At 32.1% G+C, this 27,852-nt stretch overlaps 1 protein-coding gene across 1 annotated transcript; it reads right to left on the reverse strand.

Moving 5' to 3' along the window:
- Nucleotides 1-497: 497 nt before the first annotated feature.
- On the reverse strand, nt 498-27,852 carry LOC133332647 (uncharacterized). Its single transcript, XM_061541035.1, has 6 exons — nt 27,744-27,852; nt 19,613-19,709; nt 5,190-5,327; nt 2,629-3,268; nt 1,924-2,562; nt 498-629 (listed from the first exon to the last, which is right to left on the reverse strand). The coding sequence occupies exons 1-6, from the start codon at nt 27,812-27,814 to the stop codon at nt 508-510; spliced, it is 1,707 nt and encodes a 568-aa protein (XP_061397019.1). The 5' UTR covers nt 27,815-27,852; the 3' UTR covers nt 498-507.

The raw sequence follows: 27,852 nt of genomic DNA on the forward strand, positions 1-27,852 counted from the left end.
CTATCCCACTTTAGAAGTAAATTAAACGAAAATAACATATAAGTTGTTTCTTATTTTGTTTGTGTAGCACAGTGCAGTATAAATATTATTTTTTTCAGTTTTTTTATAAATTTTGAATTCATTAGTGTAGTGTTTTTTTCTTCAATCAATTTTTCATATATCAAAAAGCAGCTTATTTACGTATATCGTTTATAGATGTATACTAAGAGTATAGTTATTAATTTTTTATATCAATATCAGCAGCATAAGTTTGTTATTAATTATTTTACGTTACATATTTTTTTAATTGTAAGTTAATTTTTTAAATTATTTACTTCAGTTTGTTGTTTTGTTTCGCATAATATTTTTCTAAACCTGTTTTATTCCCATTTTTTTAATTTAAATTTATTTAATGTTGCATTTTTTTAAACTTAAACAAATCATTGTTTCATTAAATTTTCAATTTTTCGATCTCTCTCCTTGCAGTCAGTACTCCGGTTGGTTGTTGCCAGTTTAGATCTTTAGGCGCTATACCCGTGTTGGTGTACCAAATATTGGATTAACATGATTGCGTCTGGTGGTCAACGGTGATGGATTATTGTTGACATTACGCCTTGGCGGCATCTGTTGGCAATCGGAATATGAACGATCTGTTGATGGAGAAGATATGGGGATTGGAATGGATCGAATGAGAAAAAATCAAAAAATATGAGAAATATTTTTCGTTTGTTAATTTTGTTCGCCATTTTTTAGTATTTGTTGTTGTAGAGTTGTTGTTTTTTGGTGTATTTGTTGTTGTTAAGTTTCATTCACATTTGGATTTCCATTTTTTTTTTTGTATTTCGTTTTGCGAATTAGTTATTTAACTGTGGCGGTGATTCATGCTTCTGCTATGCATTGTGGAATTGTTGTTGTTGTTGGTTTTTGTGGATTCAGGAGTAGTGTAAAGTGCAATGATGTTGGTTGGTTGGGTTTTTATTTTTTGGATAATGGGTGTGGTATTTTGACAGGGGTTTTTGTTTTGAGATTTATTGTTGATTTTTGATGTGCAGGCATGCGGTTAATTTGTTTCAAGAATTCAATCATAAAAATATAAAGAAAAAACGAAAAAAGAAAATATTTTTATTAGTTACAATTCGAAAGAGATTTCGAGAGAATTTTCTTGTTTTAAAACACAAACATAAAATATTTTAACAGATGTCCAGCTAAGAGGTCAATAACAAAATGGTCAAATAAAACTTAAAAATGTCATAAAATATCACAGAAAAATAATATTTGACATTTGGCGTATAAGTAACGACAGCAGTCATACGACAAGTGGTAGGGATTTGTGGATTTAATACAAATATTTTTTTTTTGAAGAATAAACAAGGCGTAAATTTTTTAAAAATATTTTTGGAGAATAAACATGGCGTAAATTTTTTAAAAATATATTTTTTGAAAAATAAACAATGCGTGGATTTTATAAAAATATTTTTTGAAGAAAACACAAGGTGTGGATTTTATAAAAATATTTTTTTGAAGAAAAGACAAGGTGTGGATTTTATAAAAAACTTTTTGAAGAAAACACAAGGTGTGGATTATTAAAAAATATTTTTTTAAGAAAACACAAGGTGTGGATTTAAGAAAGATAAGCATTTAAAAAGATATTAAATATTTAATGCTAGAGTGTTTTAAACATATTATTTAAAGATTTCCTGGTGCGTATTTGTGCTGACGTTAGTTATACGCCTTACAGTCCCCACATTCTGCTAATTCCATGCAATTTATTATTAAACGTCTTTAAAATATTAATAAAATATGCCTTTCAGGTCCAAAAATTCCTAGGTCCGTAATAATAAAAAGAACAGTATTTTCATGCAATTTCATTCCACCAGAACACACACACACACAAAACAAAAAATCTTTAACCATTAATCACCAAAAGTTGTTTTTCCAACCTACCTCTGAACTTCATACCCTGAGCCTCATTAATAATGGCCGCCAATGCTGGATGCTGATAACGTTCACGGAATATAGCCGACCCATTGGGCATATTACCATTCAATGTGCCATTATTATTCCCATTACCATTCATTTGAGGATGTAAATGTTGTGACATCTTTACGGGGGTATGTTGTGGGGTCAACGAAGTGACTGGCGATTGGTTACCATTCTTATAGTAACGATTTTGATTTGGATCATACATTTCCGTGTTTAAATTGGCACGATTGCCTGACTTAATGCTGGCACAACGATCCTCTTCATTGCGGATTTTCAGTATACGTTCCTGGACGCTATAGCGTGAGCCGTGTAACGCATTGACCTGATTCAAATTGCTGACCTGTTGCAAATGTTTTGCACGAAAACTGCCACCGGGTGAATTCAGCATTGTGCCACGGGATGAACTGACTGATGTCTCAGTGGAGTCACGGGGAGAGGCTTGATGTTGGTTGATGGGTGCGGCTTCACGATAACTGGACGGTCGATGTGTAGAGGGTGGGGTATCAAGGCCACTATCATGGGCGGAATAATCCAAGTCTGTGGTGATCAGTTTACTCGAGCTGTTGTTTGAATTATTGTGGGTAGGCAACATTGGTTGAACTGCAAAACAGTAATTGGAAATTTAATAACAAAACGTTTAAAATTGTTATCTTCGCATACCCTTACCTGAATGTCTCATATCTGTGGGTGCCCTTGGCTTGCGATACAACCAATCACGATCCAATTCGTTACCATTTTCCGTACTCAAATGGCGGAAAATGCGTGGACGTCTTAGCTCAACTTCACCGTCCTCAGCCTCCTCGTCGACAATATGGGTCGATCCGAAACTGCTGTTGATGAATATACGCCTGGGTGATCCGTACAAGCCATTACAATTCGAAAACGATGAATTCTGTGATGAGTAGCCATTCGAGTAGCGGCTGTTGTTACCACCACTGGCCGCAGCGGCTGCCGAATAGGGTATCTTTTGTGGTGTTGAGTGATTGGTGGACATACCACTTATATGATTATGATTTTCATTATTTAATGCACTTAAATCGGGTACTGAATCCGAAAACAGGAATGGATTATTACCACCATAACCACACACACTGTTCGTGACAAGCTTTTGGCCACGTCCGACGCCCATGCCACTACCATTGGTCATTAACCAATCATCTAGAGCGCTCGAATAGGTGCCACCTAAACCGAAATGATTTGATTGCAGAGATGCATGGGAAACGGGGGCTGCCAATGAAGCTCTTGATCTTGGACCTTGGGCGATTTTTAATGCACGACGACGTTCCTTGGAGGTTATGGTACATTCCTGGAAAAATACATAAAAAATATTAAAATCATTGAAAATAGTAGTGTTGGTGGTTTATTTGGGATAGCATTTGTATTTTGTTTTTGCAAAATAGTCAGAGAAAGGTATGTTATTGTTTGTAAATGCCTTGTTAACCTCGAAGTGAGACACCAACGAAATTCTCATGCAGTTTATTTCGTTGGTCAGCTAAGTACTTCGCTTTGTTACAAGAGACAATTGGATTTGAAAGGTTTTTTGTATAGAAGCAATAAATAGCTTCTGTGGAGAATATCCCAACAAAAAACAAAGGAACTGATGAGGATCAGTGGCGTGATCCGAAACTATAGTCTTCCCTACCTTACCCCTCGGCGAACAATGCCACACATTCCCACTAATAAATAGTTGTTGTTTTTTTTTTATAAAAACAACAAACTGGGATTCAGCCTGACTATTTTGCAAAAACATCATTAATAATATTTATAGAAGGTAAAGAGAACTAAAGTCAATGGGAATAATGAGGGGAACCCCACTGTGTATAAGTATTGTTCAAAAAATATGTTCTTAAGAATTTATCAACAAAGACATAGAAACCGTAAAGACTCGACAAAAGCCTTTTGAAAAAAATAGTTTATGGGTGGAATCAGACATAACAGAGGCATGTTAAGAATAAAAACGCCAATACGCGAGAATGTGTGTATGAAATGGAAATAAAATCAGAGATCTGCACTTAAAATATATGCTTTTATTTTATAAGCTTGCTATATAGCTCTTGAAACGTTTAATATTGTTCGCCCTGTTGTTATGATATCATAACAACAGAGGAATAGTCGTATCTTTATACTTTTATGTCTTTGTTATCAAGCTTGGATGTATTTAAAAATATTTTTTGAAGCTTAAATGAAGGCTTATGTATATTTTTCAAAATATTTTTTGAAGCATATATCAAGTAGTTTGAAGCATATATCAAGGCGTGGATTTAAAAAAAATACGTGGATTTTAAAAAATATTTTTTGAAGCAATGTGTGGAATTTTAAAAAAATATCCTTTTTTTCAAAGACTATCAAGGTGTAGATTTATTAAAAAATATATTTTTTTAAAGACTGTCAAGGCGTAGATTTCTTAAAAATATTTTTCAAAGACTATCAAGGTGTAGATTTATTAAAAAATATTTTTTACAGACTGTCAAGGCGTAGATTTTTTAAAAATGTTTTTTTAAAGACTATCAAGGCGTAGATTTTTTAAAAATATTTTTTTAAAGACTATCAAGGCGTAGATTTTTTAAAAATATTTTTTTCAAAGACCTGATATTTTTAAAAATATTTTTAAAGTACTATGCGTAACATTTTTAAAATTTTTTTTAAGTACTATGCGTAACATTTTTAAAAATATTGTTTTAAGTACTATAAAAGTGTAACATTTTTAAAACTAATTTTTGAATTTTAGTTTTTTTTTAGTTTTTAACAGTGATCCGAATAATCACAAGTTTCTAATGGGAAAATAATAGGTATGTTCTGTCCTCCTCCCTCTCTCCACCAATATTGACAATCGCATGCTTGCAATTTTATTTTTTCCGTAACTTCCCACGTTTAAATGTTATTATCTTTATTTCAATGGTTCTTGGCAAAACCATTCTCATTGCCCACCAACATGGACGGAGACCACAAATTTTCATTAAACCACCCCATCCGCTGTGACGACGACGATGTGCAATTTAATGACTTTTCATGGAGGGGCTTTATTGTAAGCCTTCAGTTTTTTTGAACAAGTTCATTGTCCCACAATCGAGAGCCATTGAAGCCAAGCAGAAGGCGTAGCCAAATAAAAGACTCTCGAAACATACGGAGAGGCCTGCAATAAGTACAACATGCACTTAGATTTCCATGCAAAAAATCCGTACGGTTGGGGGGACCTTAATACTAGGGTATCTCTTTGTACAACTTACCTCCAGTAGTTCGAACCAATCTTCGAGGCCTTCATCACATCGTAACAAAACTCTACCCTCACGTCCCAATAGTAAACCAATAGCACTGTAGGAGCGACGATTTAACCATTCCACTTTTTCAACATCCACCAATTTGACCTGTAACAAAAGAAGAAGAAAAAATACAAAATGAAAATTGGTTCCAGTGAAAATAAAAAAGTTTAGAAGATATTATAAAAAATCGAAAAAGTAAAAGAGTTTGTCCATCAACTTTGCTTAAAATGTCTGCTTGACTGAAATGGTGGCTGACTGGTTGGCTGAATAGACTAACATGCTGATTGCCTGGCTGGCTGCTAGACTGACTGGCTAAAATTGTTGGCGGCTAATCACATCAGACAATGCCATTGTTGATGTGTGCTCGAACAACTTTGCCTTTGTCCCGCCATGCTTCACAGCATGTGATGGTTTAAAGATTTCAGTTTAAAGGGCTTAACTATTGGCAATAAAAATTAATTTAACATTTCTTCTTTAGAACTGAAGTTTAAAGGATATTCTTTATATTAATATAAATTGTGGGGCTTATAGCAGTTTTAGAATATTTTTTTGGGGAATGAGATGAGTTAAAAACTGCGAACAAATATGTTTTATTTGGAAAATAAATTTTGATTTTAAAGCAATAAATATTGTGGATATAATTCACTTTGAATCTTTTTCCATATCCTGATTTATGTTGAAATTAAAAGGCAATTTCCCTAAATACTTTATAATTAATATAAATTATACGCACCCCATGCCTTTACGGCATATGGCTTACTGTTTTGTCAAATAAATTTATTTAAATGATCAAATTAATCGTGACAAATGTAAAGGGTTAAGACTGAGTTGCGAACCAAACAAATCACAACAAATATATAATTTTATATCCTGATTGATGCCTTAGTTAGGCGACAGTTTAAATGAATATTTTAAATTCGAACAACTTTTTCCATTTTCTATATTAGAAATCCGAAGAAATAATTTTCGCTTAAGAAAACAAAGGCCTTGAGTATAAAGTCAAAAATCTAATGAAAATATTTCCCTTAAACAGTTTTGTTGATTCATACCAGAGTTATAGGGATTTTTCTATAAGCACCCAGTAATTAATATAAGTCATACGCACCCAAGGCCTTCATTTAAAAAAAAATCATTATAATCGAAGGAAATTCCATCTTTCAAAAAATAAATTATATAAATTTAATTCAATGGAAGAACTATTAACTCATTTATCTTAGAATCCCATAATTTATATAATTTAAAGACACCATATGTCCCTCACTGAAAACCCCCTTTTCATAGAATCTTATCTTAAGCTTTTGTAAAATATGTCTCTCATTAGGAACACCATTATTTGCCCTCGAGAGACATTTTATAATTATTCACTTAACCTTGTGTGTGTGAGTGTGTGCCTGCTAAACTCATAATTAATTTCCTCATACCGAATGTACAGCGTCGGTATTTCTACCAATAACCCTTTAAGTGTTTAACGCCACCCCCTTGGAGATTTGTTACACTCCAAAGAGCATTGGCTCTGGCAAATTTTGCCTTTGATCATAATTATCGTCATTGGTTATCATCATTAACATAATTATCAGCTTGTTTATAACATCACACAAAATACATAGTTTGTGAAATGAAAGGATGCCAGGAATAATAATTTACCACCTCCACCACCACCACCTCCTTCATTATGTAACAAATAATTTAAATTGATTTCAGTGTCGCTGCCGCCTCACAACAGCAAAAACAAAAGGGGTGTTTAGGGACTTTTCATTTGGGAAAATTTCTAAATCAATGAAAGTTGATTGTGCCATTTTGATTTCATTGGAATTTTTATTATTTGTTTCATCGTCATCATCATCCTCCTCCGCTTCGGTGAGAGGTAGAGGATCTTTACCCTACCATAATTACAATGTTTAGTCTGAACCGCCATGGGAGCTTTTTAATTAGTTTGGTTGTTCAAATGATTGGTTCGGTTGATTTGGCTAACATAATTGATAATTGAAAAGATATTAGCACAAATGATTAGAGGGCGAAATAATAGAGAATGAAGAGATAGAGACGGATTACTGGAAACGTGGGAATAATTTTGAAATTTAATTTTAAAGATTACAATTTCAATAATATATAATTTAATAATATTTGAAAGGAGATTATCGCACCAAAATTATGGCGAGAAGCTGGCTGATTGCTGGAAATGTTCGAATAACATACTAATGTTTAATTTATATAATTTACGTTTAGAAATTAAATTAAAAATATGAATTTTAAATAATAATAATTTATGGACCACGAAGCGTATAAGAGATGATGTTACTTATACGTAAAAAAATGAGCTCATTTTAATGAAACACAATATTTATCCAAAGTTTGGAAATTTCTTGATTTGTTTCCTTTTGACCTTACAATTATAATTCCTAAAGGAATTTAATTTTTTATCGAAAATGTCCTTGATTCTCTTTGTCATCAATCAGTATACAGTAAGTGGAATATTTGCCAAATTATAACCCTCCATTTTCTCTCAAAAATCGGCAACTTTCTTCCAATAAAATGACTTTATAATAATTTTTAAATAAAATCCCTGGGTACGTATGATTGATAATAATTATTGGATTGTTATAGAAAGTCCCCTGTAGCTATTCCATTATTCAAAATATAAAAACGCAGTAAAAGGTAAATATGTTCACAAGAGTTGTGGTTAGAAACTCAAATACTTTGTTTTTAGAAAATAAATGATTTTGCGATCGTTTTTATATAAGATATGGCGTTACATATACGTACATTTATGACATTACTTTTGTTATTGCAAAATAGTCAGGCGTAATTCCAGTTTACTTTTTTTATGAAACGATTTGTTTGTTTTCTGAATCACTCACTTTCTTGTTTTGAATATATTGGTTAAATATTTACTTCAGTTTAACATTTGCTTAAGACTTTAAGAATTGAAAAAAATAGAAACAATATCATATCAATATTGAGAAGACATTGAACGACATATATTGACTCTACTCAAAGAATTGAAATTTGTTGAAGTCGGTTCCTCTTGACCTTACAAATATAATTACTAAAGAAATTGTTCTTGCTTATCTTTGAAATCAATGGGTATACAGTAAATGGACATTTTGTCAGAATTATATCTCTCCATTTTCCCTAAAAAATTACAATTTTCATTCAACAAAATTACTTTATTTAGATTAGATTAGACTGATTAAGTTTTCAGTTTGCGTGGACTTTTGTATAAATATTTCTTAAAATTTCTAGTTATTAAGAAATATATATTTAAACGATCAGAGAGAAACAAGACATCAATTTGTATACAATTTGTATACGTTTAACAGCGATTTGTAAATTTACGGCCATGGTTGCGTATGATTTATATAAACTCCTTGGCAGTTATAGAAATTCATCTGCAACTCTGAAATGAAGCACAATTTCGGAATACATTAAAAGGGTAATATGTTCACGAGATAAACGGCTTCAAATTCAATTACTTTATTTTTAAATATATATTAATTTGTATATGAAGGTGACGAAATTATCTGATTGTTGCGACATCATTTTTTCAAGGCGTTGTTTTAATTAAATCCTCGCTGCGTATAGATTATATTTATTATTTGGTACTGTTATAAAATAGAATATAGATACCATTTATAATGAAATATAATACAATATTTATAGGTAGAAAGTTTGAGCCTATCTAACAGTAGTGTTTTTGCTTAAATTTTAAAATATGTCTACAATTTTAGTAAAAAAAATATGTTCAAATTTCAATATGCTGATTTTTAAAATGCAGTAAAAAGTGTATTCCCGTTGATCGTACTATGCTCATTTTTGTATGGATGGTGTATATTCACACATTCGTTATTCAGGCAAATTAAAAAAAAAACGGTATCTTAAGATAAACGTATATTACATGTTCAGAAATTTTGAGGTATGTTTACTATTTTTGCTATAATTCCGCATCCAAGCGGAATTTTTAAAGTTTATAGAGCCTATGTTACTTTCAGGACATGTCTCGATACAAAGTGTAAATCTCATTAAGATCTGTTCAGCGGTTATGGCGTCTACCGGCCCTTCGCTGCCCCTGATAAAGTTATCAAGCATATACCAATGATCAATTAATAAGCAACCTACATGCAGCTGCAATATATACTAATTTTAATTTTAAAATTAGGAAAACTCTGAACTTTTATATGCTCGCATTAACACTACATATTGGCAATTTTTGTTTTTTTGAAACACACCGTTAATAATTTTTATCAATTTTACACAATTGTTATGTACATGAAAACAGATAATGACACGTAATAACCAAAATTACTATTTTGCACATCTTATTATCGATCACATCCATCTGTTACTTCCCCACAAAATGGTATTTATTATAATCCATATATTTTCGTAATCCAAGTAACATTTTTTTAATATAAATATTGTTTCACAAACTGACAAAATAGAAAATTATAATGTCAATAATTTTTTTTCAATTTTATTTTATTTTTATTTCCATATTTCAAATTATATCGTTTTTGTTCCAAAATTTATTCTCATCGGATGAAGCGTATTTACTTCCATGTTATTCAACTAAATGTAGCCGCTACATGTAACCAACCTCTCTTAGAAAATTAACATACATACATAAATACTTTCTTTCAGATATACATACATACATATGTATGTACATATGAATACTTTTGATGCTATAACTCCGCATCCAGGCGGATTTTAAAAACTTAACTAACCTATGTTACTTCCATGGGATCGCTTGATGCCCTGTGAACATTTTAGTAAAATCTGTTCAATGGTTCTTGATTCCTCAAACAATATGTTTTCTATTTTCTACGTATAGATTTAAATGCAATGAGGTGGGCATTTTCCCTTGATCGCGCCACCCTTAGGTGGTGTCGATGATGTGTATTTACTCCTACATTACACAGACATATTTCGAAGTCGGTATCTGTAACCGTTCTTAAAATATACAGAAATTACATGTTCATAATTTTTGAGGTATGATTACATTTGATGTTATAACTTCGGATCCACGCGGAATCTTAGAAGTTTATATAACCTATGTTTTTCCCAGGACTTGCCATGACGTTCTGTTCAGCGATTTTTAAGTCTACAACCAAAATGTGTTCTATTTTTAATATTCAGATATTTAAAATGCAATGGAAAGTGCATTTTCCGTTGATCGTACCATGCTCATTTTTATATGGATGATGTGTATTTGCACCTACGTTATTCAGACAAATTTTGAAGACGGTATCTCTAGCCGTTCTTAAGATATACGCATATTACATGTTCAGAAAATTTGAGGTATGTTTACTATTGATGCTATAACTCCACATCCGCGCGGAATTTTAAAAGTTTATATAGCCTATGTTACTTTCAGGGCATGTCCCGACATACAGTGTAAATCTCATTAAGATCTGTTCAGCGGTTTTGGCGTCTATCGGTAACATACAAACAAACAAACAAACAATTTTTTTTCTATTTTATATACATACATATATATATAATATAGATATGGATTTGTATACCAACTTTTCGATACTATGTAGTTTACTATTTTATGGAAATGAAACAAATGTTGGAAACATCAAAATCTCGTCTCTTATAATTTTTGTTTTAAGAAAATTTTATTATTTTAGAAGACCAAGAAGATGTATTACAGAAAAACAAAAGGTCTTCTTAATACGAAATTTATAGAAAATGAAAAATATATTTTGTCTGTCTATTTATCGGAAATCACTTAGAAATTCATAAAGGTATTACTTCCAATGAATCACGAATACAATACGTTCATCTCGTTTATTTTCTTTCATTTGTTTATTTCGAATAACAATTAACAAAAACAAAGATCTCAAAGAAAAAGACAAATAAATACTGTAATTAAAAGTTAACAACCCCTGTGGGAAGAAAGAAGATCGAACAGACGTAATTCGTTCGAAAATGCTTCCGATTATTTTTTTTCGCTGTGTGCTATTACAGAACAACACATAATGCTGTGGGGCTGATGAGTGAAATTTTTTGGCAATTTCTACAAATAAATGAAATCATAGTCGGGCAAAGTCAAGGGTATTCTGCAGTCACTTTGTTAGTCAGTCAGTGAGTGAGTAAATACAATCAGCATCATATGTGGCCATGAACATGAACAATGAAACTAAACTGTATTGGCTGGGAGGGTTTTAGTTAGGCACAAACACACTCATACACTATTATTATCTTTGCCAAGATTGGTCATTAGTTCCAAAGAGAACTGCGAACCCATTCACGTGCCACATGGCTTAGATGAAAAATTACAAAAAAAAAATAAATAAATAAATAAATAAAATGAAACCCCGATTTAATGACTGTTCGAGAGATTTTTTGAAGTCTTATTTTTTTCTCATTGTTGTCCATTAAGATAACGTTCCACTGTTCAACAATTGTGAAAGTCTACCAAAAGAACACTCACCGAAACATGAACATCATAATAATAATACCCGTCATCACCATCATCATCAACGGCAATATTGACATCAATTGTTGTTAAACGTTGGTTGGTGCTCAGAAGAAATTGTTTATGGTCACAATCACAGTCTAGGTGTTATTGCCGTTTATTTTTCGATTTTGTTTTTGAGGGGAAATCGTAACCCATAATAATAATTACCTGTCCAAGATTTCATAGATTTTAAGCACGTACAATATGATTCACAACAAACGAAGACAAGTACTTGAATCATTATTTTTCTTTTGAAGTTATTTTGAATATTTTCGAAATCATGGATAAGCTGAGGAGGGATTAACGGAAAAAAACATTTTGAAAGTGCGACAAATGACAAGTTTGTATTTTTATAAAAAAATATTTTATGAAGGATATAAAAAATATATTATTATTATTATTTTTTTATTTTATTGAACATAAAAAAGTTTTTTTTCAGAAAAAATATTTAAAAATATAAATATATATATATATATATATTTAAAAGAATATATTTCGAAAAATAAACTATTTCCCCTTGCATTTCATTATTATATTTTCTTAATATTTGCACTCTTTTCTTTTACATTTTTTTCAATCATGTTTTATTTTGGCCAAGAGCCAATATTATGGGCCAACATACAAGTAGCAATCAAAAATGTATATGTGCTGTTGTTAACGTTGTTGCTATATAGGCCCACAATTTTATTTATTTTATTTTTTGGCAAGATTACAAATCGCGTGTCAGCTAAACTTGACATCATTTGGTGGGCAGCACACCAAACAGCAGGTTGCCTGCTGGTGCTGCTAACTCACAGATAGATGTGTTGGCATAGATTTTGTAATCTAAATATTTGCTAAATGTTTTATCATTTGATTTTTATTGTTATTATTAAAATTAAGAATGTTGTTGTTTAAAATATTTTTTCGTTAACATTTTTTCTGGGTCATAAAACATTTGAAGATTATACAAAAATATACAAAATGAACAGTCATAAAATTATGTCAACAAATTAAATTATCTTAAAGATAAGCTAATTGCTTTATACAGAAATTGCCCATAATGTATTTAATGTGGATGTGCACATACCCACACATCTACATTCATATGTAGGCATTTAATGTTCAGCCCACTTAATATGTTTTACAAGACAAACTTTGCAACTTGGCCAAAACTATAGTTTTGCTATTCTTTCTTATTTCCCACTCCTACTTCTGCTTCGCCTTCTTGGCCATTGTTCCACTAAATGACCTGGGAACTTTTTTCTCTTTTTTTGAAGATTGTATGTTCGCAACATGAACCTAATGGCCTAATGATTATTACTTTTTTCTCTCCGGCAAATAGCCATTATTGCAAAACCCTAAATAACAGAGGAAACAATCTTCAACAATGTTTTGTTTTTTGGTTATTGTTAAGAAAACTTTAACTATCTCATTTTTGTTGTAAAGAAAATAAGTTTATTTTGTTATTTTACTTTGTCGAAACTTATAAGAGGTCAATTGCTTCGAAGAATATGTTTCAGATCATTTGAGTATAATGATAGAGAGAAAAAAAGTTCAAAGTGGCTATTAGATTTGGTCTATAGGCTTTTTGTACAGAGTGTAAGGAGAAGAAGGCAAGAGAATAAGCAAACTCTTACTATTGAAGACATAATATCCAGAATCCAGACAGAATAATCCAGAATTATTCTTTTATTGAAGACCAAAGGTTATTTTTAGGAGACTAAAACGACTAATAACGCCAATACGCAAAAAACAACGGTCCTAACAACATTTAAAGGTCTTAAGATACAATAGGATTCTCCAAAGAATATTTTTAAGGAAGGCGAAATCTCTGCCGTATGTCGGGCTGCTAGGAGATTTTTTGGCGCTGAGAGCACCAAATTACCTTAAGTTTGGTAAATACATGCACCTGAGGTTTACATGTCAATTCCGGAATGTCAATACCAACCACTACGCATGCAAATACCACCTTAAAAATGAGGTGGGTCACTTATGTCGGGGCTGTGTCAGAACATAAACTTTTTTCGTAATTTTCTTCTCCAAGAATTCGAACTGCCAAATTACAGCGTCGTTTGTTTAAAAATGCTGCGAAAATCATCAGAACACCGTAAATAGCTGGGTATACATCCAGGAACAAAAAAGTGGACCGGCAGGACCAAAAAAGTGGACCCGTCATAATTAAATTCCGAATCGTGGGAATAAGACCATTATAATCCTTTTATGTGAGACCCATACAACTTTTATGCTTGGAGATTGAAACAAATATCATCGGAACATATAAATTAATTTCTGTGGCAAAGATGGCTAAGAGAGAAGGCTTCGAGGACAAAAATTGCCTTTATTATAAAAAAAATCTATTTCTTTTCTTTCCAATCGTTACCCCTTCCCCATATCATTTTTATTAATTTATTGTCATTTCCTTAATATCGTAACATTTGTAGAACAAAATGATACGCTTATGACTTAATACCACACATAAATCTGAAAACAATGTTTGGAATAATGATTTACTTAATGGTTTGGCTGTTATTTGTTCGAAATTCAAACAAAAACAAAAATGAATCTAACATAAAAACCATCATTAATGTAATGATGACATGTTTCAAGGCAACCTTGAATAAAGTACAGGAGCGTAGTTAACTTTCATTTCGGGGGAGAAGATATCGATTTGTATATGTAGCTCAATAATTTAATATAAACTTCTCATAACTTAATTTCCTGCCATTAGTGGTAACTTAAATGGCGGTCATTGTGACCACCACTCCCCCCTGGGCGGTCATGTTTACAACATTGTTTCCAAAGGTATTATTTACAAATGAAAAAAGAAACAAAACACAAAAAATGATAAATCAATATTGATGTCATAAGCTCAAGTAAGTAATCCTCCACTCAGCTGCCCTAACCTAACCTACCCTTCACTTCATTTCATTTTTTTCTTCACCCAATGGCAATATTTGATTTGAGCATCTTCATTTCGGAACATAATACCCCCAATATTTTTTTCGTTGCAAATGCTTCTTTGCTGAGGTCAGTTCGAAGCAAAAATTCGTGTGTAACGTTTTTTCGTTGTTGTTGTTTTGTAATATTGTTGTTGGGTGTTTTAATGATTTGTCATTGTGGCATATGATTTTCAGTATTTTTATGCTCATTGCTTTGGAACATTGTATTTGAACTTGTAGGTTTTTTATTGTTGTTGTGTTTCCTCGCTGTTAACAAATAAATTTATTGTTTGTTAAATGTTAACGATGTTTAGTTTTTTTTAAATGTTCAAAATGTGTGGACATAATTTTCATTATTATTTTATTTTGAGGTGCTCCATGAGTGTGGGGATGACTGATCCATAAAAATCATTGTGGGTTGTTTGTTTTTTCATTACTTTTTTAAAGTGTGAAAAAGGTTAATTGTGAATGTTAATAATTAACTGTTTTTTGTTGTGCGCTTTACTTGGGGTCTCGGTAAAGGTCTTCATTTTTATTATTAGGAGAAAAAATTGATAATGTCATGCTGACATTTTGTGTAGGTTTTAAAAACGTATTTATTTAAATATTTTGCAATACTTTTCAAAAAAAAGAAATCGCTAATGGAAACCTTAAAATGCCACTCAATAAAACCCAAGGAAGGACTTTAAACGCCATTTAATTTTGTATTTATTACAGTAGAAGGAGGAAAATGTCATTACTTCAATAAACGAGAACTCTAACCACTGTACAAGAAGGCGTTGCATTGTATCTAATTGAAGTATATACATAAAATAATAATAAATAAATACCGGACTATAATAATTATTAAGTCCTTCAAAAGTTCAAATCCTACCGGAGGTGGAAACATTATTTAAAGGTCGTGTTCGAATATCGGAACAAATTATTAACATCTCTCTCTATTGAAATGTATCTAATAACCATCCTCTGCATCAACTTCCACACATGAAGATAATACAAATAGGATTGACAGGAGATAGCGCCACCTCCTGCATCTCTCTCCACTAAAATACATCCGAAGCTTCTTGGCGTTCTAATTATCAACATACGAGGGCAGCACAAAAAAGGTATGGCGCCACCCTGAGGCAACTCTAAAGTAAGTCTGGGCTACAACCTCTTCACAAAATTCAATGAGGCTTTGTTTTGTTATAGGCAACTATAAATGGCATCCCATCTATTGTTGGTCTGGCTACAGCAGATCAATTATAAACGTTGCTGCAATGAAAAAATATTAACAAGCCATGGATTTTTAAATATTTTTTTCCAAGCCCCACAAAAGGCATGGGTTTTTAAAATAATTTTTTTTCATGGCCTACAATAGGTGTGGATTTTTAAAATAACTCATGGTCTACAATAAGTGTGGATGTTTTTAAAATACACAGTTACACATTCCAATTCCAGAGTAGGAATGTCAAGAGGGAGCCCCACCCAGAGGAAAATGGCAACTCTAAAGTAAGCAGGCCCCCAACCACTGCGCACAATTTAAGGAGACATTGTTTTTGGGCGCAACGATAGATTGCAGCCTTTAAACCTTTAAAAATTCGGTTAATTTCTTATATATTTTTTGTAATAGGGAAAAAATAAATAATGCAATTTCTTTCAGAAAACCATTCTTTATATATTTCTTCCATTTTTATATCAAGAAATATTTATGATAATATAATTTTTATTAATTTGCTAGATAACCCGAAAACAATCTACACTTTTTTTTAATTTTCAAATCAACATCAATCACACTGTGGTCTTGAAAAATCAAATTTGCATAATTTGTTGATATATATTCGTTTACCTATTCAAATTAAAAAATATATATTTATATCATTCAAAATGTTCAAATTTCAACAAATTTGTTTCGATCATTCACACGCTAAATTGTATTCGATGTTATGTCGAGATATTGAACGCATTATTCTTTGATTTATAAGTTTGTTTCTTGTATTCACATCTTTTTGCATTTTAAATAATTTTTTTCTTGAATTTAATTTTTTGCCTTCTTATTTCACAGTATTTTAAGATTTATTTGTGCAACGGGTTGAAAAAAATATATTTTGCCAAAAATAAAAAAAAAATTGGAGGGTGTTGGTTTTTCGGATTTCAATGCCCGCTGGCTGGCATTAAACGTTTCATTCATATTAAAAATTGTTTGTATTGGCCAAATGCCAATTTATATGTGTTTATATTTTCAGTAAGTTTTCGATATTGTTTAAGTGCGGGGTGCGGGGGGTAAATTTGATTTCTTAGCCGGATGTTAATTGTGTGTGCAGCCATTTGAATGCATTACAAATATTTATTGCAAATAAATAAATAATGAATAGTCGAAAGAAAAGAATAAATAAATTAATGTATAAAATGGATATTGAGTTTATTTTTTGTACATAAATCAAGGAGAATTTGGAAAGCTTTGGTGCAGCGTCATCCTCCCGTAGAGATGAAGAAGAAACCCGGGTGACGAATACAGATAGCGTGTTGAGGATGTGGAAGGAACATATAGCAAAGCTTTTGGTATTAAATAGTAGCGGTGTAGAAGATAAGTAGAACCAATAAGAGATAACGATATAGATTGTATATCACCTAGCCAAGATGAGATCAGAATCATCAATTAATCGACTGAAGAATATAAAGCAACAGGTGCCGATAAGTGCTATCCATCGTGCTGTGTAAACAACTTAAGCCAATGGTCTATGATATTTTTGGATCTTTTCAGTGCGGCTTTAGGCCTGACAGATCCACTGTAGACCAGATTTTCACAATACGCCAAATCCCGGAAAGGAACCACGAAAAACACATCGACACATTCCCTTTTTGTCGATTATAAAACCGCATTCGACACCCCAGAAATTAAAGACAAACTCACATTCTAATGTGTGGATCTGAGTACTGGGTACTTGCGCAAGTAGATGTGGAACTAGAAAACTACAGTTTTGGGGTAGTCGACGATTTTATATACCTCTGAGATTGGCCACAAATTCGATGGAAAGATGACAACATTTTGAAGCAGGGTCTTCCAAATTGGAAAAGCTGCGCACAAGACCAACGCACCTGGATTTTTTTTAAAGTACGGCTTATGGAACAAATGTATTTGAAGCATTGGTACTCTTGAAGTGTTTGAGAGAAACATTCTCCGAAAGATCGGCCGATCTGCGTCGACGCTGAACATTGCCCTCGAAAGAACCGACATAGTCAGACGTATCGAGCTGTATGTTGTGCGAATGTGGATGAGGACGCCCCAGCTCAAAAGGCATTTAAAAGAGAGCAAGCTGCTGGTTCGCAAAGAAGCGGATGGTCACAAATTTGATGGAAAGTTCTGGTTGAAAAATCGACTAAAAATTAATTTTTTTTTTTGTTGTCAGCAAATAAAATAAAGTTCCGGAATGTGTAAGTTTGTCCTTTGTGATAATAAACCAAGTATTTGTGAAGAAAATCAAAAGTCGATCTTGAAAAGCCGACTTTACGATTTTTTCATAGATCAACAATCGACATTTAGACTTTTTAATACAAACAGCCGATTAGTCGAACATCGATTTACATATCACTAGTATTGATCCATCTAAGTAAGTATATTATTATTTTAGTTTTGCTCCTAAAGGAATGCTTCAATAATTTTTAATTCCACTATTAAGAGTGTACTTCAATTTATTAAAAAAATGTTTGAACTGTTTTATTTTTACTCCTAAATGTTTGCAATAATATTTGAAAAGTTATATAATTATTTTATTTGTTTTTAGATATTTAAATTAAATTCAAAAAAGTTTGGTTTGAAATATTTAATTATAATGTTTCTTATAAGTTGTGAGGTAACTCCTAAAAATATGCACTGTTATTTGAATATTTTGTTTTTATTACTTAAATTAAATACCAATGACTTAATTCACATGTGTTGCTCAATTGTAAATTCCTTTCAATTTCCTAGTAATCTACGAAATAACCATTAAAATGAGAGAAAATCGAAATTGTTCGCCAAAAAAGATTTGGTAAGTTAATAAAGTCGACATGAATTTTTACTTAATAAATACAAGGTGTTGATTTCATTGCAATGCCGGTGGGTCGGTCATAACACGCAAATGTGAAGTGCCAAAAAATCAAATCATTTCAAATGAAATCCGTCTCTGAAGTATTCCTCTGAAGTATATTTCCACCAAATTCGCCAAAACAAAAAAAGCCTCAAATAACAAAACAGTTTTTCCACTGCAGTTGTAACGCCTCAGATTAAACCTGTAACTGACTTACTGACTTTAATACCCCGAAAAGAAAAAAACACGATTTTAATCTGCCATAAAAACAGCCAACCTCTACGAAAAAAATACAGATCAGCAGTACTGTTGTGGGGCGATGAAGAAAAATAAATCTGCTTAAGAAAGAGTCAAAAGGTGAATGAATTGTAATTTAATGACGGCGTTGTTATTTCCCAGATTATGGAGCACAACTACTGCTATATGGCGATGAGAATGGTCGTCAATGATGTTGATGATGAAGTAAATGTTGCCATAAAAACACGCAGCAGCCAACAACAACTGTAGAAGTTACACAATCGTAAATCATTTTCAATGCATTGCTGATTTCAGTGATTTTCAACAAAACCAAACCGAGTTACTTGGTGGGAAGAAATTTTTTTCTTGCCGTAAATTTTTTTCTACAGCATTCGTGATTTTATTTTTGTTTTACTTCCACTGCACTACATCACCCCCAGAGATTTACATGGCATACTGTAATGTTTTTTTTTTCTTTTTTCGAAATTCTTTTTTAAAGATTAATCACGTTATGTGGACCTGATAATCATCTTTTAAGGTCTTTCTAGCTTTCTTCGGTTTATTTTTTTTTTCTTTTCACTTAACATTTTTTTCTGCTATTTCTTCCTCATCTTTTTTTCGTTCTAAGAACTTCCTCAAGTCAACGTTCTTTTAAGAATTTTCTCTTGAAAATTGAATGGAATGTGTGTGTGTGCAGGAAAATAAATTCAAACTTACCTTAAATATAAATTGTCCCATGTCAGAGGCACGTTCATTGGCTGAACCTGATGCTCTTTTAAAACAATGCAGATAGTCACGTGTCAAAACAAAATATCTGCAAAAGAAGAGAAAAAACAACAACAAGGATAAAAAAGTTGGTTCGTACAAAAATATATTTATGAGATTATGCAAAAAAGAAAGTTGTGTGTAATCAAATTTGTTCGAAATTTCCTAGGGTTAAGGGAAATTCAATTGAATGTTTCGTTTTTTTTTTTTTTTTGTTAAATGTAATTTAATTTGTAGATATTTGAGTTGGAAAAATGTAAAAATATAAAAAATGTTTGCAAACGCCCAAAAGTATGCAACAAATAATATTTAATCACGATAACTCCCGAAGGAATGGATATACAATACTGAAAAATTATTTAAAAAATCAGCGTTTATTGTACGTCTTGGAAAATTTATTTAAAAATCAGCGCGAATTGTAGGCCTTGGAAAAAGTTATTTTAAAAATCTACGCCTATTTTAAGCCTTGGAAAAGCTTATTTAAAAAATCCATGGTTTATATAACCCTTGCAAAAATATTTAAAAAATCATCTAATAGGCGTTGATTTTTTTTTATTTTTGCAATGTATTGAAAATTATTATTTTAAAAACATCCACGCCTATTGTAGGCTATGAAAAAACTATTTTAAAAATCCATGTGTTTTGTGGGGCTTGGAAAAAATTATTTAAAAATCCATGGCTATTGTGGGGCTTGGAAGAAATTATTTAAATGCAGGCACTAAATTTTGGATTTATTCGTGATTGAAAGATTTTTTCCATATCCATGCCTTTAGTTTATAATATGTGTCAGTATTTTATTATGTCATGCATAGCCTATTGCTCTTGGTCATTCCAAAAAATAGCACACAAAAATATATTCGTCACCATCATCTTCAATTACTCAAAAAAAAAAAATTCAACAACAATCCAAATGCTTGCCTACATGATTAAAATAAAAACATCAACAAATTGTTTGTACTTATTGTTGTTGTCCGTTTGTATGACAGCAATATGATGCCTTTTGTACCAAAAAATGTTTATTATAATTGCTTCCTGTTTGCCAAATACAGAAACCGACAACAAATTCGTTGTTTGAGAAGAACAAAAAAAAATTAACGATACACATGTTTCGTTAATGCCTCCCAACAGATTTTTTTTTTGGCTACCACCCCACGATTTGTTGTATATATGTATGTATTAATGTGTGAATTTATAAGAATGATGACATTAATAGCAACTGATACAAAATATTGTTTAACAATTCATAAAACGATTCAGAAGGAAAAAACACGAAATACTGAAATAATAAAGAATTATAGCTTTGGGGGCTTAAATAAAACGTATTATGACATTATTCGATTTATTTTTTTTTGGCAACAAATATTTGACATGGTTTATGATATGTTCAGATTCATACATATAAATGGAATTATGGCCTAAAGGAGGGATTTGTTTTTGAGTAATGTTAAATTAAAAATATAAATAAATTGTTACAAATTTTGCTTATTTTGGATAATGGAAATTTTTTGAATAATTATGAAAACACTACTTTACCACTACTTTATTATTTTCCACCTGTTATTATCCTGCAAGATTAGTACCTATGTTACTTTTGGTTTAAAGTGATACATTGTTTTTCATTCCTGCTAAGTAGAAGGTTGATGATTGTGCTGCCATCCATCGTTCCCTAGTAAAAACACCTGCTTGAATTATTGTGCACTGGTTTGGCTCATTTAGTGTTTGAATTTTTCCTCTAGGTGGCGCTTTCTCCCAACATTTTTATATTGTGCTATCACATGTTGATGGTTTGTAAGCCTTGAAAACATTTGTTTTAAAAAATCCACGCCTATTGTAGACCTTGGAAAAAATTATTTAAAGAATCCTCGCCTATTGTAGGTCTTGGGAAAATCTGTTTTTCGCCTGTACTATAATAATTGAAAATAATCCACGCCTATTGTAGGCTTTGGAAAAAATTTTGGAAAAAATCATTGCCTTTTGTAGGCTTTGAAAAAATTATTTAAAAAATCCACGCCTGTTGTTGGCTAAATGTATATACACATTCGCAAATTATCTGATATATATTTATATTCCAATAAAATAAGAATTATATCATAAATATTTTCGTTTTTGTCGGAATCCCACACCTTAAATTCCTTTCGGTTTGACCAATAAATATTTGAAATTTAGTTTTTTTCTGTGACTCCATCCCATTTTTTTTGAAGTTCACTGACATTGTGTAAAGTCATATTTCATTACATGTGAAATAAAATGTTCGAAATTTGTTTGTCTGTCTGCCGGACTGCCAGCCCTGCCGGAATGTCTCAACATAAATGTTGATAAACAAGACTTGGCTTGCTTTGTTGTAAGATATTTGTAGTTGTCGCCCCAGGGCAATGTTTCATTTCCAATGCATTCCATAACTTATTGTTGTTGTTTTTTGTTGTTTCTGGCTCTTAGCTGACTGACTAAGTCTTTTGAGCCATTTTAGAATCATTGACTTTTCGAAAGAGTTTGGCATGTAATTTATACTTTTGAAAAACAAACGAGGAAACAAAAAAACGAAACAGCAGATTAACAAAAAAAAAAAATAGAGAGACATACAGACAGACACTGAAATGACCAGAGGCGATTTACACAAAGTTGGCCAGACAATAACAGAAAACAAACAAGCAAAAAAGTATGGCTAAAGAAAAAACTACCAGGAAGATCAGGAGGGGTTTTGGCAATCACACACATGTCGAACCAATACAAGAACATAAAAATTATGTTAAAACCCCAAAAAACCGAATGGCAAGATTAATTATTATTATTTTTTTTTTTTGCTAAAACCAAGTTGCAAGGAAGGATGACCCTCTCTTTATAATTTTGCTGGCATGATTCAAGCTACTGTTTAAATTTTATAAAATTTTTGGTTTTCTTAAATTATAACTTTGTGGCACAAAGGTAAACACCCCAAGTGTAACCTTTCCTCCAAAGAATAACTGAATTTTAAATTATTTTAACAAAAAATCCATTAAAAACCTTTCTATGTTAAAGCGAATTAAGAACCCATGAAACAAAATTATAGTCCACTGGTCTGTCTGATGGCCAAGTTTCTCTTCTCTTCTTTGTTTGCTTTATATTTCATTTTCAAGGATAAATTCCTTTGCAGTTATGCCATATTTGCAACATGATGATGCTGTCGTTGATGTAGAAATGGCAAGTTCCAGTAGCATGGACATGCTAGAATATGGAAGGATATGACAAAAAAAAAAAATGATAATGAAGCATAATTGAAAGTAACAATAAACGAGACCACAAAAGAGGCCAGTTAATGAATGGCATGATAGCAAAAAAAATCCATATACCACAGTGTGGTGTGGGGTATAAAAAAGAATAGAATATTGATTGGGGCATATGGAGGGCATATAGAGGAGGATGCATGTATAAGGAATAACAAATTAAAAAAAAATTAGTAAACCAAGAAATATTTAAATATTTAATGAAATGCAAATTTTACATTGTGAGAATATTAAACAAGTGAAAATGCGTTAAGTTCGGCCGGGCCGAACCAACCAAAAAGTATACCTATACCGACATTTTTAAGAAGGGATTATGTAAACCATAATACAAATTTCAGAAATGTTTAGTGGATAATTATACTCTAAGCCTTATGGCTAATACGGGTGTATACAATTTAACACGGTGAAAATGTGCCTCATCGAAATATTGGTTCTAGAACCCATGTTTCTTTGGACCAAATCTGTTCCAGAAAATTTCGATTTCATTTAAACTTTGCCCATCTTGTTATTTCTTCCAAACTTAGTTCAAATTCAAAGATGGGGAAACTCCACACAGGGACTAGGTCTAAATGCGGATATGGTTCATTATCGAACTTTACGTTATAATTTTGTATCTCGCTATCCTCCGCAGGAGAAATGATTACAACAGAGTCTTAGAACCAAACTCAAAACGCGGAACAAATCAGATAACTATTTTAATATAAAAAATAATATACCCTCCATACTATGGTGGAGGGTATAAAAGAGTGTTATATGGGGACTACCCCAAAAAGGGGGCGAATATTAATAATTTTTCGTAGGGAGTTTTTTACCATATACGACTACAAAATACCAAATTGCAAAAACTTCAGTTAAAAACGCGCTCAAGAACCCCAAAATACCGAAGATTGGGGGTACCCTTATATGGAGGCTATCCGAAAAAATGGACCTATATTCATAATTTTTTTGTGGAGAGATTTGGTACCTATTAAGAACACAGAATACTAAATTACAGCTAATTCGGCGGAAAAATACGATTAAAACCTCCAAAATACTTAAAATTGGGAGGTACCGTTATATGGGGGCTACCAGGAAAAGTGGGCCTATATTTATAATTTTTTATGGAGACATTTAGGACCCAAGAAGAACTCAATGTAGCAAATTTCAGCGAATTCTGCTGAAAAACGCGTTCAAGAACCCCAAAATACCGAAAATTGGGGGGTACCTTATATGGGAGCTACCCGAAAAAATTGACCTATATACATATTTTTTTGTGGAGAGATTTGGTACCTTTTAAGAACTCAAAATACTAAATTACAGCCAATTCGGTGGAAAAATACGACCAAAACCCCCAAAATACTGAAAATTAGGAGGTACCGTCATATGGGGGCTACCAGAAAAAGTGGACCTATACTTATAATTTTTTGTGGAAACATTTAGTATCCAATAAGAACCAAATGTACCAAATTTCAGCGAATTCGGCTGAAAAACGCGTTCAAGAACCCCAAAATACCGAAAATTGGGGGGTACCTTATATGGGAGCTACCCGAAAAAATTGACCTATATACATATTTTTTTGTGGAGAGATTTGGTACCTTTTAAGAACTCAAAATACTAAATTACAGCCAATTCGGTGGAAAAATACGACCAAAACCCCCAAAATACTGAAAATTAGGAGGTACCGTCATATGGGGGCTACCAGAAAAAGTGGACCTATACTTATAATTTTTTGTGGAAACATTTAGTATCCAATAAGAACCAAATGTACCAAATTTCAGCGAATTCGGCTGAAAAACACGCTCAAGAATCCCAAAATACCGAAATTTGGCGGGTACCCTCATATGGGAGCTATGCCTAAATGTGGACTGATATATCCCATCTTCGAACTTGTCTGCAGACAAAAGACAACCCTATGCAAAATTTCAGCACCTTATCTCAATTCCTTCAGAAGATAGCGTGATTACAACAGACGGACGGACGGACATGGCTAGATCGTCTTACAATTTTACCCTGATCAAGAATATATATACTTTATAGGGTCGGAAATGAGTATTTCGATGAGTTACAAACAGAATGACAAAATTAATATACCTTCCATACTATGGTTGAGGGTATAAAAAATGCTTTGCCAACATTCAGGCGCCTTGAAATATGGCTTTTATTTTTAATAAGAACCCTGATATTTATTTTATTGAATCAACCTCGAAATCAGCATATAGAAATGACTGGAGATCGTGCCACCAAGAGAAAAATGGCATCAGATCTACATTTAGGCGCTTCATAATGGTACTGAATTGAAATGTGCCATAACATAAAATGTATACTATCAGCACAAGGTGAAATATATACAATTTGTCAGTCAGATTGCAGCAAATAGACAATAATTATTCTTCATCTATTAACCCCATAAATTATGCATATTCTTGATAGAATACAATTCGATTTAATAATCTATCACGACACCAACAAATAGTGATAATAAATTATATAAATTACAAGGACCCCAACCACAGCACAAAATTCAAGAAGGCGATATTTCTAGGCAACTATAGATGGCTGACCTACCACAGGCTATATCAGATCTACATATAGGCTCTTAATAATGGCATTGGTTTGAAATGTGGTATAACATAAACTTATTATTATCTACGCCTCAAGGCGAATTATATATTAAATCTGTCCTTCCAATAGAAACACATAAAAAAATATTGGCCAGAGGCCCCATAAAGTATGTAAATTCTCTTAGCTTTGAAATTTTAAATATATATTGTCAGTACTGGCCCTAGGATGTTTGGTATTAAAATATTTCAAATGAAATGCATCCGAAGTCCCCGATATTTTAATAATAAACGTCGAAATCAACACATGCGTGTAACACAAAATAGAAATGATAGGAGGAGCGCCACCCAGAGGAAAATGACAACACTAAATAAGCAAGGACCCCAACCACGGACACAAACATCAAGAAGGCGTTTTTTGGAGTTTGGACTAGTTTTTAACCAAATATCACATTGGCTAAACTTCATGATAGCTAACATATTCCCAACTATTAAGTGTTTTGGGCATGTTTTTCAACCGAAATGGCTGTAATTTGATATTTTGGATTCGCAATTAAAATTCAATTCTTCCTTCAAAAAATTTCGTATTGGAAAGGCTTTAAAATTTTGAGGATTTCGATTAGTTTAAGGTCATAGCCCAATTTTCCATCCGTCAGGAATGGACCAATGGGCTGCATTTCGGAACTTGATTTAGGTTTGGAAAATATTTTTTTATCTTAAATTTCACAATTTTTTGGGACAGAAAGGGTGGATCGATATTCCTCATCTTCGAACTTGAACCAAGTTTCGAAGAAATATTACGATGTGCAAAGTTTGGATGAAATCGGTTTCTCCCTTCTACAGTTATCGTGCACAACAGCCAACCAGACGGACATTTGCAAATCAATTTGAAATTGTCTGAAACGTATATGGTCCACAGAAACATGGGGTCTAAACCCAACATTTCGATGAGTCTAATTTTTGCAGTATCAAATGGTATGTAACCTCATTAGTCATAAGACTGAGGGAACATTAAAATACATAGTTTCAAAAATGTACGTTCGTATGGTCCCTCCTTATGTGGATCTTTGAACATATTTTTTAATTCTACATTCATATATAGCCTTTAAAAATATTTTTTTATTAATTTGGACCAACTATGTCAGCCTATTTATTGCATTTACATTTTTATTGCCTACATTCAGGCGTTTTGTTATTCCGATACCCAAAAACAATCATCATTGATCCCATTTTAACACAGACAATTTCATTGAGACATTGAAACTCAATTTACATTTAAAAATTTCAACGATTTTCAAAAAAAAAAAAAAAAAACTGGATTTTATCAATATTTTGTGTTTTCGAAAAAATAGCAAAATATTGTAAAAATTCCCACATGTCGTATAACAAACAAAAAATTTCGTAAAACGAAAGCAACACCAAAACCATTAACCCTATTTGTTGATGTCGGATGCAAAAGCAGCAGCAAAAGACAACAGCAAATCAATTACAATTTCCATTTATATCAATTTTGCAAATGAACTTTTTGTGTTTTTATTTTTCACAGCAATTTTGTGTGTGATTGCAATTGTCAGAGAAGGATTCGTATTCGACATAAAGAGCTGAAACAGTTTTGGCCATGTATTCATTAATTATTTAAAATAATTCACTTAAAAGTCGACAGGAAAAAACAAAACAAAGCAACAACAATGATGTCAGACAATTGAATAAAGCTCATGCGGAGTGAAATGTTTTCACATATATAGAGAGTGAATGAATGTTTTTTTCAGACACACGTCAAAGTTTGGTATGAGGTCAGGTCAGGACCACACATCATGTACACACATGTATGCATTCACTCCCACACACACTCTCTGTATGTACCTCGCTCTGTAGTTGACCTGTCAATTATTTGTCACCAATTAAAATACAAAAAAAACTTTCGGTTTTTATTTTTCGTAAGTTAAATTCACTACATAGTCTGTGTGCCAGAGAATGAATGGAAAAACTCCTCCCTCCCACAAAGTCCAAAGGAAAATTCAGGGCAATATATATCAACATTGCATAACAAAAAAAAAAAAAAAAAACACGCACTGGGCCATGGCTATGCAATTTGCAGTGATGAATATTTTAATACAATCAACCAAAGCTACTCGTGTGCCTGATTGTGTGGGTGTGTGTAGGAAATCCTCTTTCCTTTCCTTTGCTTTAGATTTTTTATTGTATTTTCTATAAAAAATTTCATTCATTCTGTGTGTACCATAATAATTCGTTTTGGTTTTGTTTTTGTATGCCATTCGCTCTTACCTTTCTTTCCAACGTGAAAACAAACGATCACGTTGCTGCCATAAAAGGCCGCGTTTAATTGGACCCGTCATTGAGGCTACCGGTATACGTCCTGCCAACAGAGATTGCT

The sequence above is a fragment of the Musca vetustissima genome, unplaced genomic scaffold, assembly GCF_032173495.1.
Source record: "Musca vetustissima isolate MV318-11 ecotype Yass unplaced genomic scaffold, APGP_CSIRO_Mvet_v1 utg3042, whole genome shotgun sequence".
In the NCBI taxonomy this organism is placed as follows: Eukaryota; Metazoa; Arthropoda; class Insecta; order Diptera; family Muscidae; genus Musca; species Musca vetustissima.